General features: G+C 39.3%; 3 protein-coding genes across 6 annotated transcripts in view; 2 read left to right on the forward strand and 1 right to left on the reverse strand.

Moving 5' to 3' along the window:
• Positions 1–387: 387 nt before the first annotated feature.
• afp4 (antifreeze protein type IV) lies at positions 388–2,822 on the reverse strand. Its single transcript, XM_084727664.1, has 4 exons — positions 2,742–2,822; positions 2,501–2,575; positions 1,709–1,859; positions 388–761 (listed from the first exon to the last, which is right to left on the reverse strand). Exons 2-4 carry the CDS (start codon positions 2,550–2,552, stop codon positions 500–502), a joined length of 465 nt encoding a protein of 154 aa, XP_084583790.1. The 5' UTR covers positions 2,553–2,575; positions 2,742–2,822; the 3' UTR covers positions 388–499.
• A 5,349-nt stretch (positions 2,823–8,171) lies between these two features.
• rbm8a (RNA binding motif protein 8A) lies at positions 8,172–13,583 on the forward strand. The gene is made up of 6 exons (XM_084727665.1): positions 8,172–8,258; positions 9,595–9,654; positions 9,746–9,823; positions 10,524–10,660; positions 12,680–12,816; positions 13,352–13,583. Exons 1-6 carry the CDS (start codon positions 8,192–8,194, stop codon positions 13,398–13,400), a joined length of 528 nt encoding a protein of 175 aa, XP_084583791.1. The 5' UTR covers positions 8,172–8,191; the 3' UTR covers positions 13,401–13,583.
• Positions 13,584–14,167: 584 nt separating this feature from the next.
• otud7b (OTU deubiquitinase 7B) overlaps positions 14,168–24,175 on the forward strand; it is a 45,574-nt gene continuing 35,566 nt past the window's right edge. For all 4 annotated transcript variants that reach the window (XM_084727666.1, XM_084727667.1, XM_084727668.1 and 1 more), the window contains exon 1: positions 14,168–14,366. The gene's annotated coding sequence lies outside the window, so the exon portion shown is untranslated. The remainder of the gene's footprint in view (positions 14,367–24,175) is intronic.

Genomic DNA, 24,175 nt, shown 5'->3' on the forward strand with positions numbered 1-24,175 from the left:
TGTTTAAATCCCCAAAGATTAAAGGTTGCTAAGAATAGACCTGTTCAGGTTGTGGTTATCACTCTGATTGGTATTAGGTTAATTATTGGCCTAAAGATCAATATGTCCATGAATTTGGGTTGATCTCATCAGCCTGATGTTATCCACACTGTAAGCTATTTGACAGCCTACTTCAGAATATTGAACCATAAATTATGGAAAACACAGATGACCCAAAGGTTAGAGGTAATGTTGATATCGACTTCCAGTTTAATGACCAGCTCTCATCAGATTCAGCTACAATTTATTCATTTCCACTTTATTACTCTGCCCTTTGGCTTTTTCATAAATTAATCTAATTAATCAAGTATAAATTTACTCACATAAGTCAAAATAAGACTCAAAATGAAGACTTTCAAACCCCTTTAATGATGACATTCAGTGACTTAAGGAGTGTAACAGACAAACACCAGAACCAAATGCAGGTGTCACTGCAGCTGGAACGAACCAACGGCGAGTTTTACTGGGGGGGGAGCAGGGCCTTGGTCTGGTCCATCACCTGCTGGAAGAGCTTCTCCACCATGTCGGTCAGAGGCTTGACCTGGGAGTGGAGGTTGTCGGTCATGGGGCTGACCTGAGAGCTGATGTTTTCGGTCAGGGGCTTGATCTTGTCCTCGATGTTGGCGATGAAGGGCTTCACCTGCTCCTGCAGCTTGGCGGCCTCGGCCTGGACCCTGTCGACCAGAGGCTGGATCTTGGTCTTGCTGTCCTCAATGTAAGTCCTGTGGGAGGTGGAGGAAGAGACAGTCTTCTGTTAATCACTGCTGCTGACTCTGAGTTGTGATTTAATAAAGAGAAATAAAGTAAAACTGCCTGATAATTCATTGGTGTGAAAAACAGCCGTGGTTGACATTTAATTTCTACTACACATGTCAGTTTGGGAATATACTCAGGTTACAAATTTTCTGCATTTTCCTTTACTGATAGTTGAAAATACTTAAAATTGAACAATTGATTAATCATTAGTAAGACAGAAAACACATTTTAGTTTTTTCTCCTTTTATTTTTTGTCTGTCATTTTTTTCTTATTTTAAATTAATTTTCTTTATTCAACAAATGGCCCATACAAAAATCAAGCAGGGCACAACCACTGCCATTTCTAGACTATTGATTAGTTATCGATTAATATATTTTTAATCTGTCTAATGATCTGCATGCATTCAGATTTTTTTTCTCATAAACAACCATTTTACTATCCAAAAAGGTGTTTAGCCTTTAGTCTTATGTTTTACCTGCAATTCACCATCATGAATATGACTTTTTCATCTTGACAGCTGTCTGAAATGTGGCGCCTCACTTTTTCTTATGTTATGTTATTGCATTAAATGTTCTACAGCTTGATATTCAAATAAATTAACTTGCACTGTATGTACTGGTCTAAAATTAAGTCAAACTCGCTGAGGGAAAATTAGCCCATTTTGAACTTCCACGTAACATTTTGACTTGATTGTGTTAAGAACAATTTATCTGTCAGACATTCATGTTAATGCTGGTCGTTTACATTTATAGTCCCGACCTGCTGCTCACACTGACTCAAACAGTGAGTTTAAATTATTAGATCCCCCCCAAAAGATTAAATTAAAACAAAGTAAGACACAGAATAATTATTTTTCTATAAAACAACCATGAAAGACTAAAAGCAGTGCATGTGTTGTTTGTAGTTACTTACTGTGCAGTGTTGGTCACCTCCAGAGCCTTCACCTTCTCCACCATCTCCTGGGTTGCAGTGGTGATGCTGGCGGACATGTCGTTGATGATCTTGGTGAGCCTGTCCACCTCAGACTGGACGTCACGCTTCACCAGGGACATGGCCTCAGTGCCTGTGGACGCACATTTACTGGTCTTTAACTAAATTCACTACATTCAGTACAAACTTGCACACTTAAGGACTTGAAGACAGTTAATAACATGAGTAGTAGTGCCTTTAGTTCATCAGTCCAAAGGCTACGCTACTTGATAAGCACTAGGTCTTAGCTCTTGAGGTAAAAAATCAGTTTTAGGTTGCATTGTCCTTTGTGGGCTCAGAAAGGTCTAAACTTTTTAAACATATTTAAAAAATTTTATGATGTACGGTGTATTCTCAACTACAAAGTGATAAAAATCAAGGCAGTTTGCTGCTGAAATGTCAACAAAAAAGGGTTCTGATGTGCAGAAAATGAAGCAGATATTCAGAAATTAAAGGCATAATGTGCATCATTTTTCTAAAATAGCAATGCATAGAGTCATATCAACATAATCCCTTTCAAGCATCACTGATGACCCAGTAGAAGTGTGTGATGGTAGCTGTATCTGCAGAGACCCTGCCCTCATTATTTTTGCTCTGGACGCTTTACCAGCCTAAAACATCTGTATTTGATGTCCTGGGAATGAGCCAGCTCGGACAAATCTTACTATAGTCTGCTTAAAATTTCATTATGTGTATCAAATATAGTTTTTTTAATTCAGTAAAAATGTGTCTTACCATGGGCAACAGCCAGCACAACAACAAGAGCGGCAACAAGGGAGAATTTCATGGCTGCAGATGAGCGAGACCAACCTGGAGAAAGTTGAAGGATTAGTCAGAGATCACAATAAGAATGTGACAAACTGTTGTAAAGCTGAAGTTTGTCATAATGAAAGAAATCAGTGTTTTGGGTTTTTTTTGTCTATAGTCAGACACAGAATAAGAAAAACCGAAGTAAAGCAGCCATGCAGAGACATACCTTAACTCCTGGGGTTCTTGGACCAAACGGTGCCTTCTGTGAGCGAGCCAGAGGCTTTTATAGCTCCGGAGGATGAGTAAATCACCGCTAATCACAACTTAATCACCTCCAATGTAAAGACGTGACCTGACAAGAGGAGCACAATCTTTGCGTTGGCTGAACCTTGATGTTTGATAGCCGTCACAAGACAGACACAAAGTCCACTCTGTGTGTGTGTGTCCGTCTGTGTGTGTGTGTGTGTGAGTTGGAGAAAAGATTAATCATGACTTGTTGGCTGCTGTGACCTCATGAATCTTCTCTTTATTTTTAAATACATTAACTCAAGAGCTGTACTTCAGCACATTTTTGAGCTGCTTTATAATTCTACTCCTTGTACATTATATTTGTGAGGAAAAAACAGCACTTTTATTCCACTATAGTTATCAGACCGCTGCAGTTACTGGTTAATAGAGGATTAAGGTTTTAAAATACGATGTATTGTTATAAAATAAACTAACCAACAGTATATAAAGTACTAAAATGTAGCTTTACATCAACCAATGACAACAAAAAAGATGCATACCTATTAGAGCATCAACAATAAAAATCCAGTATCATTAAATATTTCTGTCAGGCATCATTCTGCCTGTATTATGAGTATTTTTGATCATCTAGGTGCATTTTGCTGCTTATATGTATAGGCTTATAAGTGCAGAACTTTCTTTTTTCCCTTAGGACTGACATAGATACCTCTTAAGACCTACATAAGCATATAAAATCATCAGGGAGAAGATTGTATTTCCTTCTTCTATTTTGGCCATAAAATACACAATGAAAACAAATTGTAAAGGATGAAAAAAGAGTTATCATCTTTATATTTTAATGAAATTCATTACAATAGTCATGGAAAATATTCAGTAACCTCTGGAGTTTAATTTTTTTGCCATTTGAAATGACAAAGAATTAAAAATTAACTCTTTTCAACAAAATTGTTTGTCCAGATCTTAGCCTCAGACAACATTGTACCACTATGGAACAGTCTAAAGGAATGAATACGTTTTAGAGTGTAAACATTTATCTTTTTTTTCCAGATTGTAAAATGACAGAAAACGACATTTCAACCATTTTTGTACAGAGAGGTGAAGGAGCTGTGAGGAAGTCTGCAAAGAAATGGAACGTGACTTCCAGAGAGTCATGTAACAAATTAAAACTGTTATTGTCCTTAAAGTATTACACCATAACTGAGGATGTATTTTGTGAGAGAGTAAAGGGCCAAAAAATTACTTAGAAAAATTACCAAGAAGCAACACCGAGGGTTAATGCCTGCCTCCAAATCAAATGAAACAAGCCTGTGTTCACAATTTCCCAAGCAAAGTTACAGTGTGGAGAAGATTACTCAGTTAAAAAGAAGCGGGAGGAGATTTTTCTTCAGAGAATTTTATTTTTGATGTCATATTTTGCAGGTATTATGGTGGAAACGCCTCTGATTTTGTCAACATAATATGAAAGTTCCTTGTAGTAGCTGTAAGTAAAAGATCTTCCTCAAATGAACTGGTATAAAACACTTACACAGTGTGTAATTTATGAGCCTTACTTTGATGATGGCAGGGGTTAATTTATACATTGTGTTAGGGTCAGTTGATGAGACCTCAGACACCAGTCTGTTATCAGCACGTTGCCCCACACACAGTATCTACAGTCCACAGCAGGCTGAGACCAGCTCCTGATGAACTCATCCCAGAGGACAGATACTGATAGATAAATAGATACTGTAGTCTGCTCTCATACTGAGGCCTTTTGTCTGTTACATCACACACATTATCAAATGGTTTAAATCATTTTATATACATTTGTAATCCTTTTATCTTTGTGCTGAAACAAAATGCGTTCTTCTCTTCTGCATTGTTACAGCTGTAGGCAAGGTTGGACATTGTGTGTCTGCAATGTCACTATGGCAACTGACCCATCTATCTGTTTTTGTACGTCCTGATGTTGTACCGCACTCCCTGTTTGGGAACAGTGGGTATAATAAAGTGATTATGAAGAAATTCTCACGGCTTTAGCAGACATCACTTGAAAATTATCTTCAGCTCTGTCAAGAGTCTTTAAGAAAACGTTGTTCGAGTTAATCAGAATCAGAATCGGGTTGCAACCAGATCAGGTCAGGTGTGTCGCAACACTATCATCTTACAAAACAACACTGAAAACATTTCTCTTTAGCTGTGCTTTTCAGTAGTCTGGTCAGTCGGTTCTTAATTTTTCTTTTCCTTTCCTTTTCTTTTCTTTTCTTTTCTTTTCTTTTCTTTTCTTTTCTTTTCTTTTCTCATTTTTATCAGTCAACTGTTGTTTTTATTAATTTTATTTGATCCTATTATATCTTGTTTTTTTCTTCCTTTTAAACGGTTTTGATTCTCGTACTGGTTGCTTGTTGGTCTTATTTTATTCTACTTATCCCAATTGGTTTGAACTCCTATATATTTTTTTTTTCATCTCTTTTTATTTTACACTGTCCATGTTCTGGCTGCAACCTTCTTGACTCACTCTCACTCCACCTGAAGTTGTTCTTGTTTATTGTCAAGTACGTTTACACATTTGAGGAATTTGTCTTGGTGATTTTGGTGAGGAACAATAAACTGAAAGTTAGGCCTAACTGCTATGTTTCATATATTATTTTATTATACTTATTCCTTCCAAACGAGGAGTGTTGCACAATATCTGGAGGTACAAAAAAGTGGAAATTTTGCGGTGTTTGCAAATCTGCAGTGCTGTCTATTTCAGTGCTAATGAATGCTGTGTGTGCTGTGTTGGTTTCTGTCTTTTAAAACGTCATTAACATGAAAAAATGTCTGTGCGTCAACTTCAAATAGCTAAAGCCAGTTTGCTTTATTTTACAGGAGCACTGAGGTCAAAATAACCGAATGACAAGTGGTGCTTTGAAACTGGATAAATATAACTGAGCCTACACTCAGAATGAACGCTGATTTTGAGATACATTAAAGGAATAGTTCAGATTATTTGAAGTGTGATTGCATGAGGTACTTATCCATAGTCAGTGTATTACAGTAGATGGCAGTTGGCACATCGGCAATTTGAAGAAGCAGAGAACAGTACCAGCACAGAAGCTAAACAACGTACTGAACAGGGTCAGCAACAAAACATGTTTTAGCCTCTTAAAAATGGACCTTTTTTAAAGATTACACAAAGATTCCTAAATTAAACTGGTAAATCACGTTTCCACTGTTTGATGGATTCATGGGTGTTACTATGGACTACATGGCTGCACATTGATGCAGAGGTGATGAGCCCATTTCAACATCCACAAGATTAAAGTTCAGGTCAGCTGTTATCTTTCCTTAGCATGCATTACCCTGACTTTAGGCCTGTAATAGTATAGTTTTGTACTAAACAATTGTGATGGGTAGCACACATTTACACAGCGAAACAAATGACTTGAGATATTTGACATAGCAAAGTACAGAAGCTGAAAACAGACATTTTTTTAATGTTATCTTTGGGGTTGGACTATCTTCAACTGATGTGGTTATCTACACAGCGATCACTTCAGATGAACTTAAGTTAACCCATCACATAACATGACTTACACGAGAGGTGTGGACTCGAGTTACATGTCTTGGACTCGAGTCAGACTTGAGTCACAGATTTGATGACTTACAACTCGACTTGGACTTTAAATGACTCATGACTTAATGACTTGTGGACACCGACCACTGGAGGGAAACATTGTGAGAGCAGTCTGAGTGGGAGGTGAACTCCGCCACGCTGTGTTTAAACCAAATGTTGCCTATTTAAACCTGTGACTTTAAGCAGCGGTTCACTGCCTTAATCTTGTGATCGGAGTTGTGGGTCAAAATGAACTCATAACTCACATAACCTGCTATTTATTGTTACTACAGCCAGTACACCAGTGGTCACATTTAGCTCCACCCTCACTCATTACCAGACCCACGTAGAATCAGCGGCTGCAGAATTCCAACAACATCTCTGCAGATTTTCCACAGACTTTAAACAAACAGAGATGCTGCTTGGAAAATCAGTGGGATTGTTCAATTCGGTCATTATCTTCTCACCCTTGTGCCAATTGAAGGTTGGGTTTAGTTTTTTTAGTCCACAAAACGCTGCTGGAGTTTCACAGGAAAACAGTGTTGCAGAATCGCCCAAACAATTAAAGTGAATGGTGACCAGTTTAGAAATGGAAAAAACAACAATAGCAAAAAAAGAAGTTTGGTGGCACGTTCATGTGCACGTGCACACCGTCTGAACTGGGTGTGTGTGGTGTGACCGTGTGCATGTGCAAGGGTAGAGCATGTCAGGGCTTTAGGAGATTTGGATTACATCAAATGAGCAGTACGGAACTTTTCACAATATCCAGCCCTGGTGTAGGCACAACTGTTTTTTTCTCCCCTCAGTTATATGAAAGGCGAAAGGCTCTATATCGTGTCCACAAAGGAATCAGCATTGTTTCTTCTTGATGTAAAGCTTAAGCATAAGATGGTGACCCTCGATATGCATGGGTTTTATTAACGAGAATAAAAAGTGTGATCCCTCTAGAGCCGAAACCTATCCTGCCATTGATTTAACAGCTTCTGTTTCCAAAATCTGTGTGACATTCAACTATGACAGGCAGGCAACATCTACTGTACCATTTATTTCACTTTGTTCCTGCAGATAGGCCTGTTTCTAAAAACAGGGACCAAACAGGTTCAGCTCTGCCCCCAGAGTGTGTCTGTCAGTCTTACAACATCCCTTGCATAACTCTGAGTCTGATTCCACACGGAGCATATTTGGAGGTGAAACTGAAACAGGCTTTATCTGTCTTTCACCATTCTCAACACTACTTTTTTTTGTATATATCAGGCCTGTCTGTCAGTCTCCTCTGCCATTTGATCCAACTCACCACCAGATGGTGATCAAATGACAGTCTTACTCTCTACCTGCCTGTCCAGAACATGCAGCCTCATTACATGGACCAAGAGCCTGCGTGGATGCATGAGAGCCCTCTGCTGTTCATGTGAATTATTTCAACAAAATGTGGTATTGCACATAGACATATGCAATAATCATCGTCAAAGATTTCCAAAATAAAGCAGATTTGTGTTTTTAATGGAAAACTACCAAAAGCCTGCAGGTCCATTCTCGTTTGTACAGGAAACAACATTTCACTCATCCAGACATTTCACTTGTAGTTTATTAGTGATTAGGGAAACAAAACTTGTTTTTAACTGTATAAATTATGTTAGTTATTCAGTTTGACTGATGACTGTGTTGTTTGAGAGAAACTGAAACAGAGGATAAATGTGATAACGTGATTTATTGTACTTTGATGGTACAGTGACATTTACTGTATTTACTTACTTTTACGCAACCTGGCAACCTCCGCCAACCAGTTGTCTCTTTATGCGTACGCACGTTACGTACGCCGTCAGCCGTATACACACAGACACAGAGACATCATGGCGGACGTATTGGATCTTCATGAGGCGGGAGGCGAGGACTTTCCTATGGATGAGGATGGTGATGGTAATAATAACACTTACGCCCTTTTTGTAGCAGATGCTCCGTAAAACTGGCTTTTAAATGATGTGAAAATATTGAGGTCCAACGTTACATCGATATGGACGTTGACGAAAATGTTCCAAACGCTGACTGCGTGGTAGCAGGCCTGAGATATGCTAACAAGCTAATATGAAGCTAACAACGCACGGGTGGTTCATTCAAACGCTGTTTGTAAGGTAACTAACAAGGTAGCGCTTATTATGAGTTCTGAAGGTCACTTCCACTGTCAATGTGCAAAATATTAATTTAAATGTTTCTTAGCCAAGTTTACATTTCTTTAAAGCACAAGTTGGTTCTCAATTAGCGTGTTATTAGCCGCGGTAGCACGCTAGTTGAATCCTCTATTAGTGAATATTAAGATAAATTGACAAAACTGCGCAGAACTTCGAAGTCATACGCGTTTAATCAGTATATTATGTGTTAATGCATTTTTCATGTAATTACAGCGTTAACTCAAGAAAATCTATCAAATTCTAAATACTCAAAGTAGGTAGTTAACGTTAGCTAACTAGTAGTCAAAGGGACAGTTCACTCCAAAATCAACGATATTTATTTGTCCTCCGTCCTGCGGTGTTATATATCCATCTTGATTATGTTAGTGTGAGTTGCCGAGTTTTGGAGTTATCGATCACAGAGATGTAGAAACCACCGTCTTTGTATGGTAAAAAGAAAATAGTTTCTGCATAAAGCTGTTCACAATAATCGAATGAATGAATGAAACATTTACTGGCCCTAATTTGTGCATAAAAAGACAACAACCATATGTGACAGTATATAACATAAGCATAATAAGAAGTTTCAGTTTGGGAAATTCATACCCGACATCAAATGCAGTTTAAGATGGTGCCAAATTCAGAACATGTGCCCAGAAATTGTAAAGCAGCTGTATGCTGTGCTGGATGAAGGATGTGATACCTCTTTTAGCTTGCTGTATTCTTGCCATGAAGATAAAGGGGCATATTCAGGCCAGAGGGTGCAGAGGGTCTGCTATGATCTTGATAGCTAATTTCAGGATGTACTCATTGTCACTAATAACGGGGTCATGCTTTCGGGATGTATTTTTTTAAACTTTTAATACCACAGGTCAAGTGCCATCTAATTTCTTTACATGTGAAAAAAGGCAGATATCTCCAAAAATTAGCAACTCGCACAGAAACAAGGTGCATAAATGGCACTACATGCTAGAGTAAAAATATGCAGTTTTAGGTGAATTCCCCCTTTAAACTTGAAAAATAGAGAAGTGCAGAAAAAGATGTAGCAGCATGCATGGATTTGACTTCAATCAATTTTCTTTCTTCAGAAAGCATCCACAAGTTGAAAGAGAAAGCCAAGAAGAGGAAAGGACGAGGCTTCGGCTCAGGTGAGTTACTACAGTTGTGATACCTACTGAAGCTTTTTAATAAAGCATGTTGGCAGCAGTATTAAATATTTTTCTGTGTTGCTGTTTCTAGAGGAAGGAGCCAGGTCCAGAATCAAAGAGGACTACGATACTGTGGAACAGGACGGGGATGAGCCAGGCCCTCAGAGATGTGAGTGTTGCATTTGAAGATGGGAACCTTAGATTTGCAAAACTCTTGCGAGATTTGTATGCATTGTTTTTTCATTGTGCAATCTAATTATGTTTGATAATGTGACGACACTGTGGTTAAGATCTGCTTAGATTTAGGGACGAACCCAATAAAAATAAATAAATAATCAGCAGTTTTTTTCCCCATCAGTTCACATCCCATTTTGCATCAGTATTTAAAACTTTAACCCGTCTCCCAAGATGTGAATCTCTGTTTTATTCAGGTAGCCATAAATGATGTTGCTTAATTTCTACGCGATTCAAAATAAATGTAATTCTCAGTTGCATTTTTCCATATTGAAGTTTCTTTCTATTTACTCAGTATTTTTGTGTCGTGCAAAACCAAATGAGTAAACTTTTATTGTGCAGTAGACAAAATAGTTTTCATCCAGATGATTGATACTTTTTGATTATTATAGAAATAGCTTTTGAAAATGTCAGAGTGGTTCTGTGACTCAGATTTACAGTTAATTCATAAGGGGCACAAAGTGGAGCTCAGAAGGCTTCATATTGGTCAGGCAAGAGCTTATTTGCACATCTTGCATGAAATGAGATTTTTCTTGATCATAACTCTACTTGGGTTAAGTTCACCTTGGTGAAAATGCTGCTTCTTTTATTATTTGCCCACTGATAAAGTTTTTTTTTTGTTTGTGTTGTTGCAGCGGTGGAGGGCTGGATCCTGTTTGTGACAGGTGTACACGAAGAGGCCACAGAGGAAGACATCCATGACAAGTTTTCAGAGTTTGGAGAAATCAAGAACCTGCATCTCAACCTTGATCGCAGAACAGGCTACCTCAAGGTGAGACAAATGACCATGCATCATTACTTTAGTATGTTTGTGAGTTTCAGTGTGGCCACTGGTTTGCTTTAGTAGGCTACCAAAATGAGTTTTACTCGTACAACACAATTATTCTAATTCAAAATAACCAGCTTTCATGTAGAGCTGAGATAAATATTTCAGCATTAGCATTGTCACATGTGCATGCAGTAGTTTCACTGTAACATATGGAGTGTAAGTCAGATCAGGCCAAGTATGGTACACTACAGACCACTGAGCCAGAGAGACAGTTGATTCCATCTGGTATAGACTTGTGCCGCAATTTCCACCAGGCATGGCTGTGCTGCGTTACGGCTGCGCCATGGTGGTCAGAGTGATTTATGGCCATTCTATACAATGCTTGTGATTCCACCAGAAGCGCCGCAGCTTGTTTCAGATGCTTCTCAGAAAAGCAGCTACGCTTGGCGCTCTACTCCGCAGAGAATATGCACAGAGAATCTGTTTCAGTTTCAAATTAAAAGACCCCATGCAGACTGACGATCATAAAGACAGACAGAAAAGAAACTATTTAACCACGTAGCCCGCTATGGTAGAAGCACAAAGAGCGAGGAAAGAGGACCTAATCAACAAACTCTGAGCAAGTAAACATAATCAGGTGGGCAAAATACTCCACTGCTGAAGCAGTTCTGAAACACTGCTGGTGGGCGCTGCAGCTGTGTGGAGGACCGATCAGAACCACGGCGCAGACGTGCCATGCCTGGTGGAATTTACCACTTACTAATTTAAAATGAGTCAAGAAAAATGATTGCTTAGTGTTCTTTAAGATCTTGAAGACATTTTGGCGTATTAACGGATACTCTATGAATGGTGCCCTGCAGCTGTTTGCACAATACTTGGCGGCACAACTAATTTGTCTGACTAGTTATGGTTACACCACAAAGTCATGTATGTCAAGTTCAAAGCCAGAACAGAAAGTCAAACATGTCTGTCTGAAACATGTGAGAGAAGCTCCAAACTTCATGTTGACTCAACCAGAAAATTGAACATCTGTCCTAGTTTCTCTGAGTTACACTAATCTTATATGTGATATCATTTTCAGATGGACTCATTTTAAAGCTGCGTTTATTAAATGATGAAAAAAAAACGTATTACAAAAGCAAATGTTTTGTTTTAATCCTCCCTGACTGGTGTCAGGAGTCATTTGTTGCGTGTATGAAACCAGACCCCTTCTGAGTTCTGTGTAAAGTAGATTGTTGTCATTAATACTTCCATTTGGATCCATATTCTACATATATGTTTACAGTCTATAATTTTGTCATCCTCATTGTTCCCACTGAGTTCAGAGTCCTTTTTCCCATTAAAACACTTTTTGGGCAGTTTTTTTCTGAAGTTCGGGTCAAAGAGTAGAAGGTGTTTTATGGTAGACAGATTGTAAATCCCTTTAAGGCAAATTTGTGATATTGGATCATACAATCAAATTGCCCTTACTGCTTGCTAATAGTTGTAAACAAATCACAGCTCATCACAATTGTAGTCTCATTTTCTGTGTGTTATACAGTATATTATTATATTATGTATATTACAGTGTGACACATTGACTTTTTTTTTTGTCTTTTCCGATGTGCAAATATACAGAATGCTTCAACTTTCCTCTAGGCCACAAGGTGGCAGCATTGTTTTGAGTATGAAGTAAGAATAAAGCAGAAACTCTTCCTCCACACTCATTTCAGTCAAACACAGAGAATCATTCAATTTTAGTTTAGCCAGTGATCCCACACTGAATTGAGCAGGGCCATTACAATAGTAAAAGTGGTCAAAGTATATTATTAGATTACTGAGTGATCAGTAACCCTGTTTTTTTGTGCTGTTATTAATTTAAATTAGCCTCGGAACCAGATGAATCTGCTGAGCTCATGTTTTAATTTGCTCTAGCCTGACAATGCCAGGCTAAATTTAAACTGTAAATTGCTACCAAATTACAGAGCAGTGATGCTATAAACACACGATAACTCACATGATGTCCTGATAACTGTCCCTTAGGGATATGCGCTGGTGGAGTATGAGACCTACAAAGAGGCCCAGGCAGCCATGGAAGGGCTCAACGGTCAGGACCTGATGGGCCAACCTATCAGCGTGGACTGGGGATTTGTCAGAGGGCCCCCCAAGAACAAGAGGAGGTGAGAGTGGTGTTTATCTGTGTTCTTTGGCGGTAGTGTAGTGCTGGGCAATATATTGATATTGTAATATGAGGCCAGATATTGTTTTAGATTATGAATATTGTTATATTGTGATATGGCATAGATGTTGTCATTTCCTGTTTTAATGACTACATTAAAATGATGTAATTTTCTGAACTTACCAGACTTCGTCATTTTATCCACATAGCATGATCATTAATCAGAAATCTGTCTGTTAATAATCTGTGAAAGTATCAGTAATCATCCCTACAATATCGATTAAATGTTGGAAGTATTTGGTCAAAAATCAGATTTTTTTCCATATATCCCAGCGCATAGTTAAATTTGGTGGCATTTCATTTTTGCACGCAAAAAATATTGCAATCTCTTCCCGTCCTTGATGTTTATAATGTAGCTTTTTAAGGTATCTCGATAAAAATGATAACTGTGATCTAAATTCTTATAATAGAGCAAGCTACTTATATTTCTATTTTAATAACCAAACTGGTTTCATATTTAATTTTTTTCCTGGCAGGACTGGTGGAAGGAGACGCAGCAGAAGTCCAGACAGGAGGCGGCGTTGAGTTTGCAGCTGCCATTGGCTAGACGACTTGTCTGTCACTGTGACAGGCAGTTTATAATCCTCTCTTAAGAAGCTAATTTCAGAGTTTTTGTACAATATTTTGGACTAACACTTGTTATGGCATGCAGTTGTGCAATTTCAAATATTGTGATTAGGAATTGTTCTTAAGAGATGAATAACAAAAGAAAGGAAGCAGCATTTTCAGTTTTTTGTGAATTAATAATGCTGCTCTGTCGAGTTAAACTAGCTTTTTACTTTGAACACCCACTTGTTTGTAGCACATCTTTTTGATTTTCATGATTCCCTCGAAATGTTGTTTCAGTTTGCTCAATTTTATGTGCATTTTATTGTACTGGAGTGTTTTGTTTTATATTACTTGGGGAAAATTAAACTTTTTAAAAGGTGAATATGTGCCCTGTTGTGTGTTTTATTTAGCACTACTAATGACGTAGGGTTTACATCATCCTAGATGACCTCACCCAGGCAGTGATGCCGCCCCGGCTATTTTGTCAACTCCAAAGCACCTGCCACTCTGGACACAGTGCCACACTCATAGGCTACTTGCACTAAACCCCTGGCCCCTTATTTTTGTGCAGCCAATTGGCAAGCGAATGTTTTGTACTCTTTCGCTCTCATTTGGTGTTTACTCTATTGAGGAGCATCAGTCAAAGTCTCCGAAAACGACCATTGGTGCTTAGAAATGTCAGTATAATAGACTCCGCTCTCTGATTGGTTGATTTTTCGCGGAGGCGGGTTCAATTTTTTCGGTTGACGTTGTTGTTGTAAGTGGTGGAGAAATTACTTTGTCGGTGGTGGTCCGGTTTGGGATTTTACGCTTAGTCCCACCTATGAAGATGCTAAAAAGTTAGGAATTGTTTGTCCTGGAAAGGTATATGCTGTTCACAAGTTAATACTTTCTGGAAAACTAAATGGGACGATGAGAAAAACATCTGCGAGGCCGCTGAAGGTAAGCAGTAAAGGGATACTCTAACGTTAGCTGCGTTAGCTAGCGTTAGCTCCTGATTAGCCAGGCTTGAAGTAGCCACTTGCTAGCCAAACGTTACGCTTCGGTCTACTTATTGAATAATAAGCAACACTTCTTTGTAATGAGCATCCATGCACGCGTATGGCAGTGTTGCAAAGGGGTAATTAAATAGTGCCTTACGCGAAAATAAAGTTATTGGGCTGAGTGTAAAAGGTGCATGAACCCCATGCGTTTGAACGCCTCAAATGCGTTTATGTAAGCATGTGTATTGTTCGTTGATATTTTGTTCCAAAGAATAGTCGTAGCCATAATAGCTGGCTTGGAGTCAACATTTAGGTTAGAACAGACCATCATCGGTAGCGTCAGTCTGCATTTATTTACCGTTGAAAGCACGTTGATCAACAGAATTGAGTGCTTTACATTACATTAGCTTTGTGAGCTGTCAACTATTGCTGTGCAATTAAACATTGCATTTTCAAGTTGCTCTGAATGGGGGATCAGTTCTATATTTGCCCTTTCATCAGTTGTGTGTTTGCCTTTAGAATTAATTTACGTTTCATTAGCTATCTCTGATAAAATGTAAGTTAAGTAATGGTGTTGTTCATCTAAGAGCTGACAGTCACGATCCAGATTATCTGAGCCCTGTTTTTATTTAAGGTGCATGTGTGATGTAACATTTACTTAAAGCACCAGCTCAGAAAAAAAACTGTTTGAATTAACTATTTACACTCACTCACATGTATTTCTTAACGTCTCACCAAACCGACCGATTTCACAAAGCTACCATCCAGTTGCTAACTTGATCGAGTGAGTCAAATCAGTAACGCCAGGCATTTTCTCCAAACCTTGCTGCCAGTTATGTGTGACTGCAGCCTGAGCTGGCTGGTCATTGGGTTCACTGTTCCCTGCTCGTTTTGAAACTAAGACTTGGCTTATTTGCCGTCATTTCCAACATCACCATGATGAGAGAGGGTTGCATTACACTTTGCCTTGAATTATTTAGGTTCTTGTGTTTGTGGGCTCTTTTGTTTGCTGGGACACCAGGACAGACAGACAGTCAACATGAAAAGTATGACAGGTACAAGTTGTTTACTGCACTTGGCCTACGGGGACTGTTTATGTAGTTAAAAAGCCATATCCTGTTGGAAACATAGGCAGCAGTAAGTAGGAACATCATCATAAAAGGTTGATGGAATTTCAAGAAGCTATTGGTCGGAAAAAGAAACGCATCCAGCCCTCCCACCTGTACTCAGTCCCTCTGGTGAATGTGTGCAGGCTGGCGTTTGAAATGCAGGACACACAGTCAACTGCCTGACAGTTCATAGCAGACTGTTGATCAGTAGCAGCGTGGAAAGTTAGAAGGAAGTATCAACTCGGAGGGACGGATTGGCTTGTTTTTTGTAGTGGGCTTGTCTGAGGCACATGTCCATAGTCAGTATATTACCTACAGTGGATGGCAGTCAGCACACCCCTGGTTTGCAGAAGCAGCGAGAGTACTTGTGTATGAAGCAATGTCATGTACTGTTCTGGATAGGGCCAGCAGCAGACTATTTTAGCCACATAAAGAATGCCCACCTAAAAAAAGTCTATTTCTGATTAAATATAAACTGTTTAGAATGTCTTCACCACTTTGCCTTGGTATTAGACAACTTTTTTCAAAGGAAAACAACCACTGTACAAGCCAAATATTGCTCTCTCCAAAGCAGCCAGACTCCGTTGACAAAAAACACTTTTTTTTTTATCTTGCAGAACTCGGGAGTTGCTTGTCTACTGCTGCCACAATCAGTCAGTTTGATTGTGTTATTGTGTGACTTCAGTGAATCCCGGCTATCCCTTCAGAACACCAGAGTTACACAATGACAGAAACAGTGGATAATAGGTAACTGACCCTTTCTGAGCTGTTGTCAAGATTGTGTCACAGTTTTGGCTGGAGGCAAAATTAAGCAAAAACTGGAGGCAAGCACAAAACATCTCAGAGCAGAAGACCACATGACCAAACGAAAATGTCATCTTGCTGTGTTTCTGGGTGCCAGAATCGAAGCTGAAGTTTTATCGCATGCAAGCTGCCACTGCCAGTCAAAAAAAAGAAGACAGCTGGGAGATGTGTACAAGCCACAACAATCTAGGTCACAAAATGTCGAAAGGTTATATTCTCTCTCCTATTTTCCTTATTAAATAGAAAAAAACAATCACCAAATAAATCCTTAATTCAGCATATTAGATATTAAAATAATCTAACTCTACATGTTGTTTTCCTCTCGGTCGTCGCCTGACTCAGTGGATATGTACGGTGCCGTTGAATGATAGCATGTTGCGGAGCAGTGGCTGTCACTTGTACAGAGCATTAAATTAGCAAAATGAAATGACAAAACTTGCCCGAAACAAACAGACTACCCAGCGATATATTCGTCCAATCGCCCAGCACTTTGGCTATTGTAGAAAGATGGTCCATCCATTGAGTGAGCCTGTACGAGTCAGCAGATCTGGTTCCACTTGTTAATGTGAACACTCATAGTCCTGGAGAGTGAGTGACTGTACATATTCAGGGGAGCTCGTATTTTCTTCAGTCTAAGAAACAAGCCAACAAAAACTGAGAGCTAGTGTTAGCTTAAATGTTTAGGGAATTGTTTTGCCTCCATGAACTCTACCCAAAACAAAACTGCCACACTGACTATGGATAAGTACCTAAAACCCACTTCAAAGAATCCAAACTATTCCTTTAATGCTATTAAATATGACTGGTAGGTTTGTCTGTTCTACCAGTCACAGTGGCAGGTAATCAGCTATGTGTTTATGCATTATTGTATCACTGTGGATGATGAATTTATTCAAGTTGCCTGTCAGTTCTGGGATTCACCGTGCACTGTTGTTCGAAGATGAAAATGATTTTCATACCCTGATGCACAGTCTGTGTGAGGGTGTGCGAGGTTGCACTGTCAGGCTTCATTATGGACGTCCTCAACACTTCTAGAAACGCATTGATGGTTACAGCAGCACACAGGGCACCTCGGGCAAGTATTTTAAGTAGGGTGTAACATCCTTCCCTTTGCAATTCAGATTCCAAAGTGGCAGGGCGTAAAATGAAAATTATCATGAGATAGAAGTGTTTTTTACCACTAAAGAAAACAGAAACGGAGTTGAGCCACTTTGTAAGTGTTTACATGATAGGAGCCAGTGGGTGAACGCTTGACCGACTATCTGTCAACGCACAGAACAGCCAATAGATAAATCTACTCAAAACTTGCCTCCAGTGGTACAGAACAAGGCAGAATCTATTTAAAGCCTTTGTTCACTGAGTTATTGCAATTTGATTCTCTTTGAATCACTTGAATTTTGTCGATCTGGATGAAAATGTGTGGTTTGCAATTTGCAGCTTATGCAGAGGCAGTATTCAAATGGGCTGCGGTAAGCATGTCCACCTCATTTGAAAATGATACAGACGACATGACACGGATAATGCGAATGGTAAAATGTTTTTACTGTTATTTTAAATGATCAGTAGTGTGTAGACACTCGTGCTGCCTGTAGAAAAGGGTTTGGCTATCATCTTGAAGTTGCAAGACCTGGTGACAGTGGCATTGTTGCTGCATTACTGTTTTGCTGTGACACATAACAGTCATATGATTACACAATAGTGGGTAGAGTAGAAAAGAGCTAATATGAGTCTCAGTTTATAGTTTAACAAAGCAGGCAGTTAGTTAAGTTGTCTGTCTTTCTGGTGGGAAACGTTCAGTTTGGAGCTGTACTTCTTTTTTAAGGTTTTATGTTACTATCTCAGCTATCTTTCATATCCTTAATGGCTTTAACATGGATCTTACTTACTGCTTTTGTGCCGGACGGCTGTGGCTGTTATGACTGCCTTAGAGAATATAGTGTTTCACAGGGGTAACCAGGGTATGAAAATTTAAATTTGTCTCTTGTTGGGCTCCCCCAAACAGCTGCTCACTATGTGTCTGTGTGTGTGTGTGTGTGTGTGTGTGTGTGTGTGTGCATTAGGGATCCAGTGTCAGTTTCAGAGCCAGGCCCTTTTTGCCACGGAGGTATTCCCATAGGATCTCTCAAACACGGTCAGATTAATAAGTAAATAGATGAGTGCTTCTCCAGGTTAGTAGGACAAGCACATGACTTTTGTGTCAAGTGTACATGTTCCACTCAATTTTGCAGCATACATGTTAGGGCTCGGCGATATGCCTTTTTTTTTTTGAGGTTTAGGCCATGATATGGATATATATCTAGTTATTTACATTCTCAAATAGTTATGATCCTATAGTAGGCTGTATGATGCATTGTTTTAAATTAAACTACCCAACGGTATATAAAGTAGGGCTGGGCAGTATGGACAAAATCAAATACATGTCCACAGTCTGATTAGTAGGGATGTTCCTGTTGATTCATTTCCCTATCAATTTAGATTAGTTAACTACTCTGAAAGTACCATTTAGAAATTGATCATGTTAAACATTGTCCAGTGTATGTGTAAAGGGCCATTTGAAGCCGTTAATCACATTCTCAATCACCAAATTATATTATAAATGCAGCTGAGTGTGCTGTGCATTGTAAACATTGCAGATTATCCTAAAAACATGATAACTACTCACTAAATGCTTCAACTTTTCAGATGGACAGGATCACAGCATCCTGATCATGTGGGTGAACAACGACATTTACCCAGAGCTAACGTTAGCCACACAGTGTTTCTAACATTAGCAGTCATCAGCAGGTCAGCAGCGGCGCTAGCAGTCTGTTTTCCTTGCAGGTTAACATCTGCATGTCTGTGCTGAATTTGGCTGCTCATTGCTTCAGTCGAGTCGTTATATGCCAGTGTTTTGTGATACAGCCTTACTTTCATTTTCTAGATCAATACTGCCAAACCTTGCTGTTTACAAGCTGTTATCTGTCCCACTTTGCTGATAACAATATCCCGGCTATATGGCATTAATGAGGAGAGAGTGTGGTCGCTGTCTGACGGGGCTGCAGCCCTTGTTAGTTGTGGGTGGCTGTGTAACATCCTAGACTTAACAGTTAACTGGCATTGTACATTGATAAAATATTGATAAATAGTCAAATTGACTTGTATTTCTAGTGCCGACTACTGAGAGTGGTGATGACGCTTAATCGTTTTGCTGACTAATCGTGCACATCCCTAGCAACGCTAGCACCTGCTTCTTTTAGGACATTTTGCAGCTTTCATTACTGTCAAGATGAAGAAATGACATATCATGAATGTGACATCCACACAGCCACCTATGCGTCTGTGTTCTCATCTCTAAGTGGCACTGTTCAGAAAGACAGGAACAGATGGGGCACGAAAGAGAAAACTACCTTCGTCCCCCCGCTGCCACTGTGAGACAGGGATCAATAGGTGGCTTGTCTCCGAGAGGCCTCTGTGTCCAGACAGCAACTCATAAAACTCTTTGGAGCCCCACCCTCTCCAGCATGGCTGGTTGCCTGCCAGTCTTGTGACACAGCTACCAGCCAGTGCCCAGGGCTGTTTGTGTCAGGGTGGAGAGACCTAGAACTGAGGCATCTACCTGGGTGCCAGCAGCTGCTTGAGTGTGAACAGCATGTTGTGGACTATTAGACCTTCACTGAATGCTTTTGGATTAAATTTAGATAACTCTCACCGTTGTTATACCACAGAGGTGACGGCATAGTAGGGTAGAACTGTCAGCCTATATGAGGAAAGATATAGCCTTATATACCAGCCGAGCAGCGATAATCCCATACAGCATGACACGCCACTCCCACAAGAGAAACCATGGTAATGAGAGCTTACTGTATCAGTAACTATATGTTCTTCACCTTCTCCTCCTCTGCATACAGTGCAGGGTGGAGAATTAATGATATACACCAACCAAAACCTCACAGTCTTATCGGCCCTGTCAGAATTTTTGGCACATCATTATACAGCTGTTAAAATTACATAATTCTTAATAAACAGTGACTTACATTTTAAAGTAGATAAATTACCATAGCAAACATATCTACAAAGGTTAATCATTTAGATTGCATGAAAGCAAACAGTATTTGCCATATATTTTCATGCATATGAATATGGATTGAATATATTATGAAGGCCTTTCCCCTCATATTGAAATCATTTTGATGCAGTTAATCAATACATCTGCAGTAGAAGTGCGTTATTTGCCTCACAGTACAATAATGTCACAATATTGCAGGGATTACTGACTCTTTTTGCACTCAAATATGTAATATATGGTGGAACAAGTTTGTTGTAGTATCCTTTTTTGGCATTATCACCTTTTTACATTGCTTACATATTATTATGGTGTGTCCATATTTTCTAAGTCATTACCTTTTTTGGTAGTAATGTTACTTTTGCTTTCAGCAAGTCTTGTTACTGCTGCATGCAGTCATAAAGTAATTGAAATGAAATTACGCTATCAGTGATATCATGATATGACACATTTTTATCACACATTATCATGAACGATATGATATGGCACTCCTAACCTGTACATGATATTCAAGTGTATTGATATTTTCTCACCCCTGTACTTTCTAACATGTAAACTTGTTTCATAGTCTTCATTCTTTATCGATTCTGTTATTGATTCCTGAAGGATTTTCTCTGTGGGAAAAAAGGAAGGCCTACACAGGTTTTCAGCCTCAATGCACATGTTTTAGTATCTGAGTCTGAACACAGTGTAGATAAGGAGTGGGAAAAGATCTGTTCCATGACTTTTTCTTGTAGTAAGTTTCCAGGAGTCTAGATGCATGAATTTGATATCATTGTTTTGCACCGTACAATAGTGAGAAAAGCATACTGGCATGGATTAAAGGACTTGATAAGCTCAGAGGCATATGATTCTGATGGAATGATTTTGGAACCGGTTCTCGATTCCCATCCCTACTGGTAGCTGTTGGATTTGAAAACGAGCAGAAGGAGGAGTGTTGTATTGTATTGGATTGGAATGGATTGGACTGGTCCTTGTCAAAGTGTCTCGTGGAGTTGATAAATTTACCAGCCACAGCCGAAGCCCGTGAACATTTGTTAAGTGGGTAATGGTTATTTCAAAGCTGTATAGCAGGTGAATAATGAGATTTAGATGCGACTTCAGCTTGTGGACAATAGGGTGGTTTCCTGTGCAGAGTCAGGCTAGAAGACATCAGTCCCTCTCGCCCTGCCCTGTTGATCCAGGACAGCAGGAGTAATCCCACACACAGCCCTGATGAGGAGCCTGTCACCCAGGATGACATCACACAGGGAGTGACGTGAAGTCGCCCTGCTGTGTACAGAGCCTGGCCCGCAGCACGTGGGGATTCACATGAGCATTAGTGCTGCCCGCCTGCAGAGGCGGGTGCTCGTTTAGCCACTGGCTTTAGATCTAGCAGCGCTTGGTTGGCTTCACATTCAGGCTGATTTAGCACGAGGGATCCTCAGTATTTGATTTAGTCCTGTCTTGAAACATGGTAGATGCAAGGTGTAGCTCCACTTGGTTTCTAATATTTATTTGAGTCTACTGTCTCTCTTGCTCAGTCTTATTTTGTTTTGCAGGAGTAGAACAAGTAAACTTAATTCTAAATTTGCACAGGGCGAAGCTCAAATTAGTGTCCTTAGAAATGTCTCATATTCCTCAAGGGGCAATATGCATATTAAAGCAGTAGTCATCTCGCTCGTCTTCTAAATGTGAATTATGTAATAACAAGCACATTGTTTGCACATTAAGCAAATAAGGATATTTTGCCGTCATTAGATGTGTTTCCCTCAGTGTATCTTTATGTGCATTTTGTTTTTGTTGACTTGAGGTGCTTTTTCCCTTTTTCCAAACAACTTTAAGGAAAAAGTTCTGACCTAACAAACATTTAATTCACGTGATTGATCAGTTGTTTCAACTCCGAAAAGAGACACAGAAGCTCATTTTTTTTACTGTCCCATGAAAGAACAATTACAACTTACCTAACAGAAATGATGTTTACAGCAAAGGTGACTGGCTTTGTTTTTTTCTTCTTCTTCTGTAAGGTTTATTAGTGGTTGGCAAACAGCTGGTTTTGTTTTTATTTCACAGCCTCTACTTTTTCCACTCTGTTTATTAATTTAGCCAATACAGCCAGCTTTCTGGCAAAACTACACTTTGTGTAGTTTATTTGCTCTAAACCAGTTGATGGAAACACGTCTGATTTGTGTTTTTGTTTTTTGTTTTTTTGCAATATTTCAAAAGGTCTTGTCAAATTTGCTTGACAGTTAAATTTATATGGAAACATGGCATTGCCAACCCAGAAACATTATTTCTTATCAGTGTAATAGACGTTAAATGTAGAATAAGCAGGATTTGTCAGTTGTTGTTTGTAATCATGCAAGAAAGGGAACTGCTTGGACGTCAAATGTCAACGTTTTTGGTAAAGTGTCCCGAGCATAGCAACACGAGATAAATAAATAAGCTACGGGCAGAGGGCGGGAACTTTGCAGACGCAGGCACCATTAAACACTTCTTGCTGGGTCATGGGTGATGATTGAGAGGGATTCATCTTTTTTGTATGAGTCTGTTCATGGGAATCCTTGATTATCAGCACCATGCTCTATCTATTTTTAGAATACTTTTTGATTATTTTGATCATCTTTATTATTTCTGCTGAGTCATTGCATATGTTGTAATTCATGGTTGAATTTCCCGTTTCTTTGCTAATAAACAGGTGGGCAGTGTTCAGATGGATGCAGAGGCTTGTGTTTCTTCACAAAGGCTGAAAATTGATAAAGAGGCAGCCAGGGCTGAATGAGGACCTGTCAGCCATTGAGTCTGGAGTTTAGGTTGGCAGCTTTCTGGAATAAAGAGATCAAAACATTATCAGAAAGTGAAAGAATTTATCCATCTACCCCTGTGCTGCCGTCGCTCAGAGGGAGAATAACACTTTGGACTGGATGCTCTGCAGCTCGACAGTCTTGTTTTTGGTTTCTTTTTATGCACATCCCTAAAACAGTAATGCATTGATAGCAGATTAGTTTCCACTTCCTTCGCTCACTGTGAGGATCAGATATCCTCATTACATTTTCTGCTGTTTCAGGTGTCCACCGCACTGACAGTCTGCACAATGTAATGTGGTCTCTGTGTGGAATGTGGGATTGCCACTTACGGTCCCCTATAGCCCTCTCCACAGTAGCCTGCTTCATGTGGCTGTTAATTAGCACTCCTTGACTGGTGATTACTGGGCTTTGACTGCAGTGACATGCCCCAGGCAAAGACTAAGAACCTTTGAGGCCAGCTGTAATAGGCTGCCTAATAAACCATTGCTACAGACAGAGAGAAAGGAAGACTTACAGCATGGGGTAAACAATATAGATAAAATTCTAAACACGGGTGCCCTTCTGGCTCAGTTTTGCAGGGGGCTAGGAGTTGTCAGCAGCAGCCTTGTGTTTGGTTCTGGCCTGCGGCCCTTTGATTCATGTCTTCTCTCTCTCTATTTACTGTTCCTATTCAAAGTTACACTGTAGCATGTTAAACTGTACTCTTTTTTGTATTTTTACTAAAATAAAGTTGTGTAGTAGGACTGCAACTAACAATTATTGTCACAGTTGATTAATCTGTCGATTATTAATCGTTTAGTTGTTTGTTCTATAATATGTCAGAAAGTCCATAAATGTCTTGTTTTGACTACAACCCAGAGATAGTCAGTTTACTGTCAGAGAGAAGTAAATACACCAGAAATTATTCACATTTAAAAAGCTGAACTGAGAATTTGGACTTTCTTTCTTTAAAAAATACTCAAACCTATAATTTTTAACAAAGGGATCTTGGGTAACTAAGTGAATATAAGTCATCAGTTGAGAAGAT

Source organism: Lutjanus erythropterus, chromosome 9, assembly GCF_056507025.1.
Source record: "Lutjanus erythropterus isolate fLutEry1 chromosome 9, fLutEry1.hap2, whole genome shotgun sequence".
NCBI classification, from domain to species: Eukaryota; Metazoa; Chordata; class Actinopteri; order Lutjaniformes; family Lutjanidae; genus Lutjanus; species Lutjanus erythropterus.

Bases quoted from the DNA above. Each gene is read 5' to 3' on its own strand.
- afp4 (XM_084727664.1), bottom strand. From the start codon at position 2,552: ATGAAATTCTCCCTTGTTGCCGCTCTTGTTGTTGTGCTGGCTGTTGCC. The intron at 1,860-2,500 runs GTAAGACACATT...GTGCGTCCACAG, and splicing joins TGTGCTGGCTGTTGCCCATG to GCACTGAGGCCATGTCCCTG. The intron at 762-1,708 runs GTAAGTAACTAC...CACCTCCCACAG, and splicing joins GAGGTGACCAACACTGCACA to GACTTACATTGAGGACAGCA.
- rbm8a (XM_084727665.1), top strand. From the start codon at position 8,192: ATGGCGGACGTATTGGATCTTCATGAGGCGGGAGGCGAGGACTTTCCT. The intron at 9,824-10,523 runs GTGAGTGTTGCA...GTGTTGTTGCAG, and splicing joins TGAGCCAGGCCCTCAGAGAT to CGGTGGAGGGCTGGATCCTG. The intron at 10,661-12,679 runs GTGAGACAAATG...ACTGTCCCTTAG, and splicing joins GCAGAACAGGCTACCTCAAG to GGATATGCGCTGGTGGAGTA.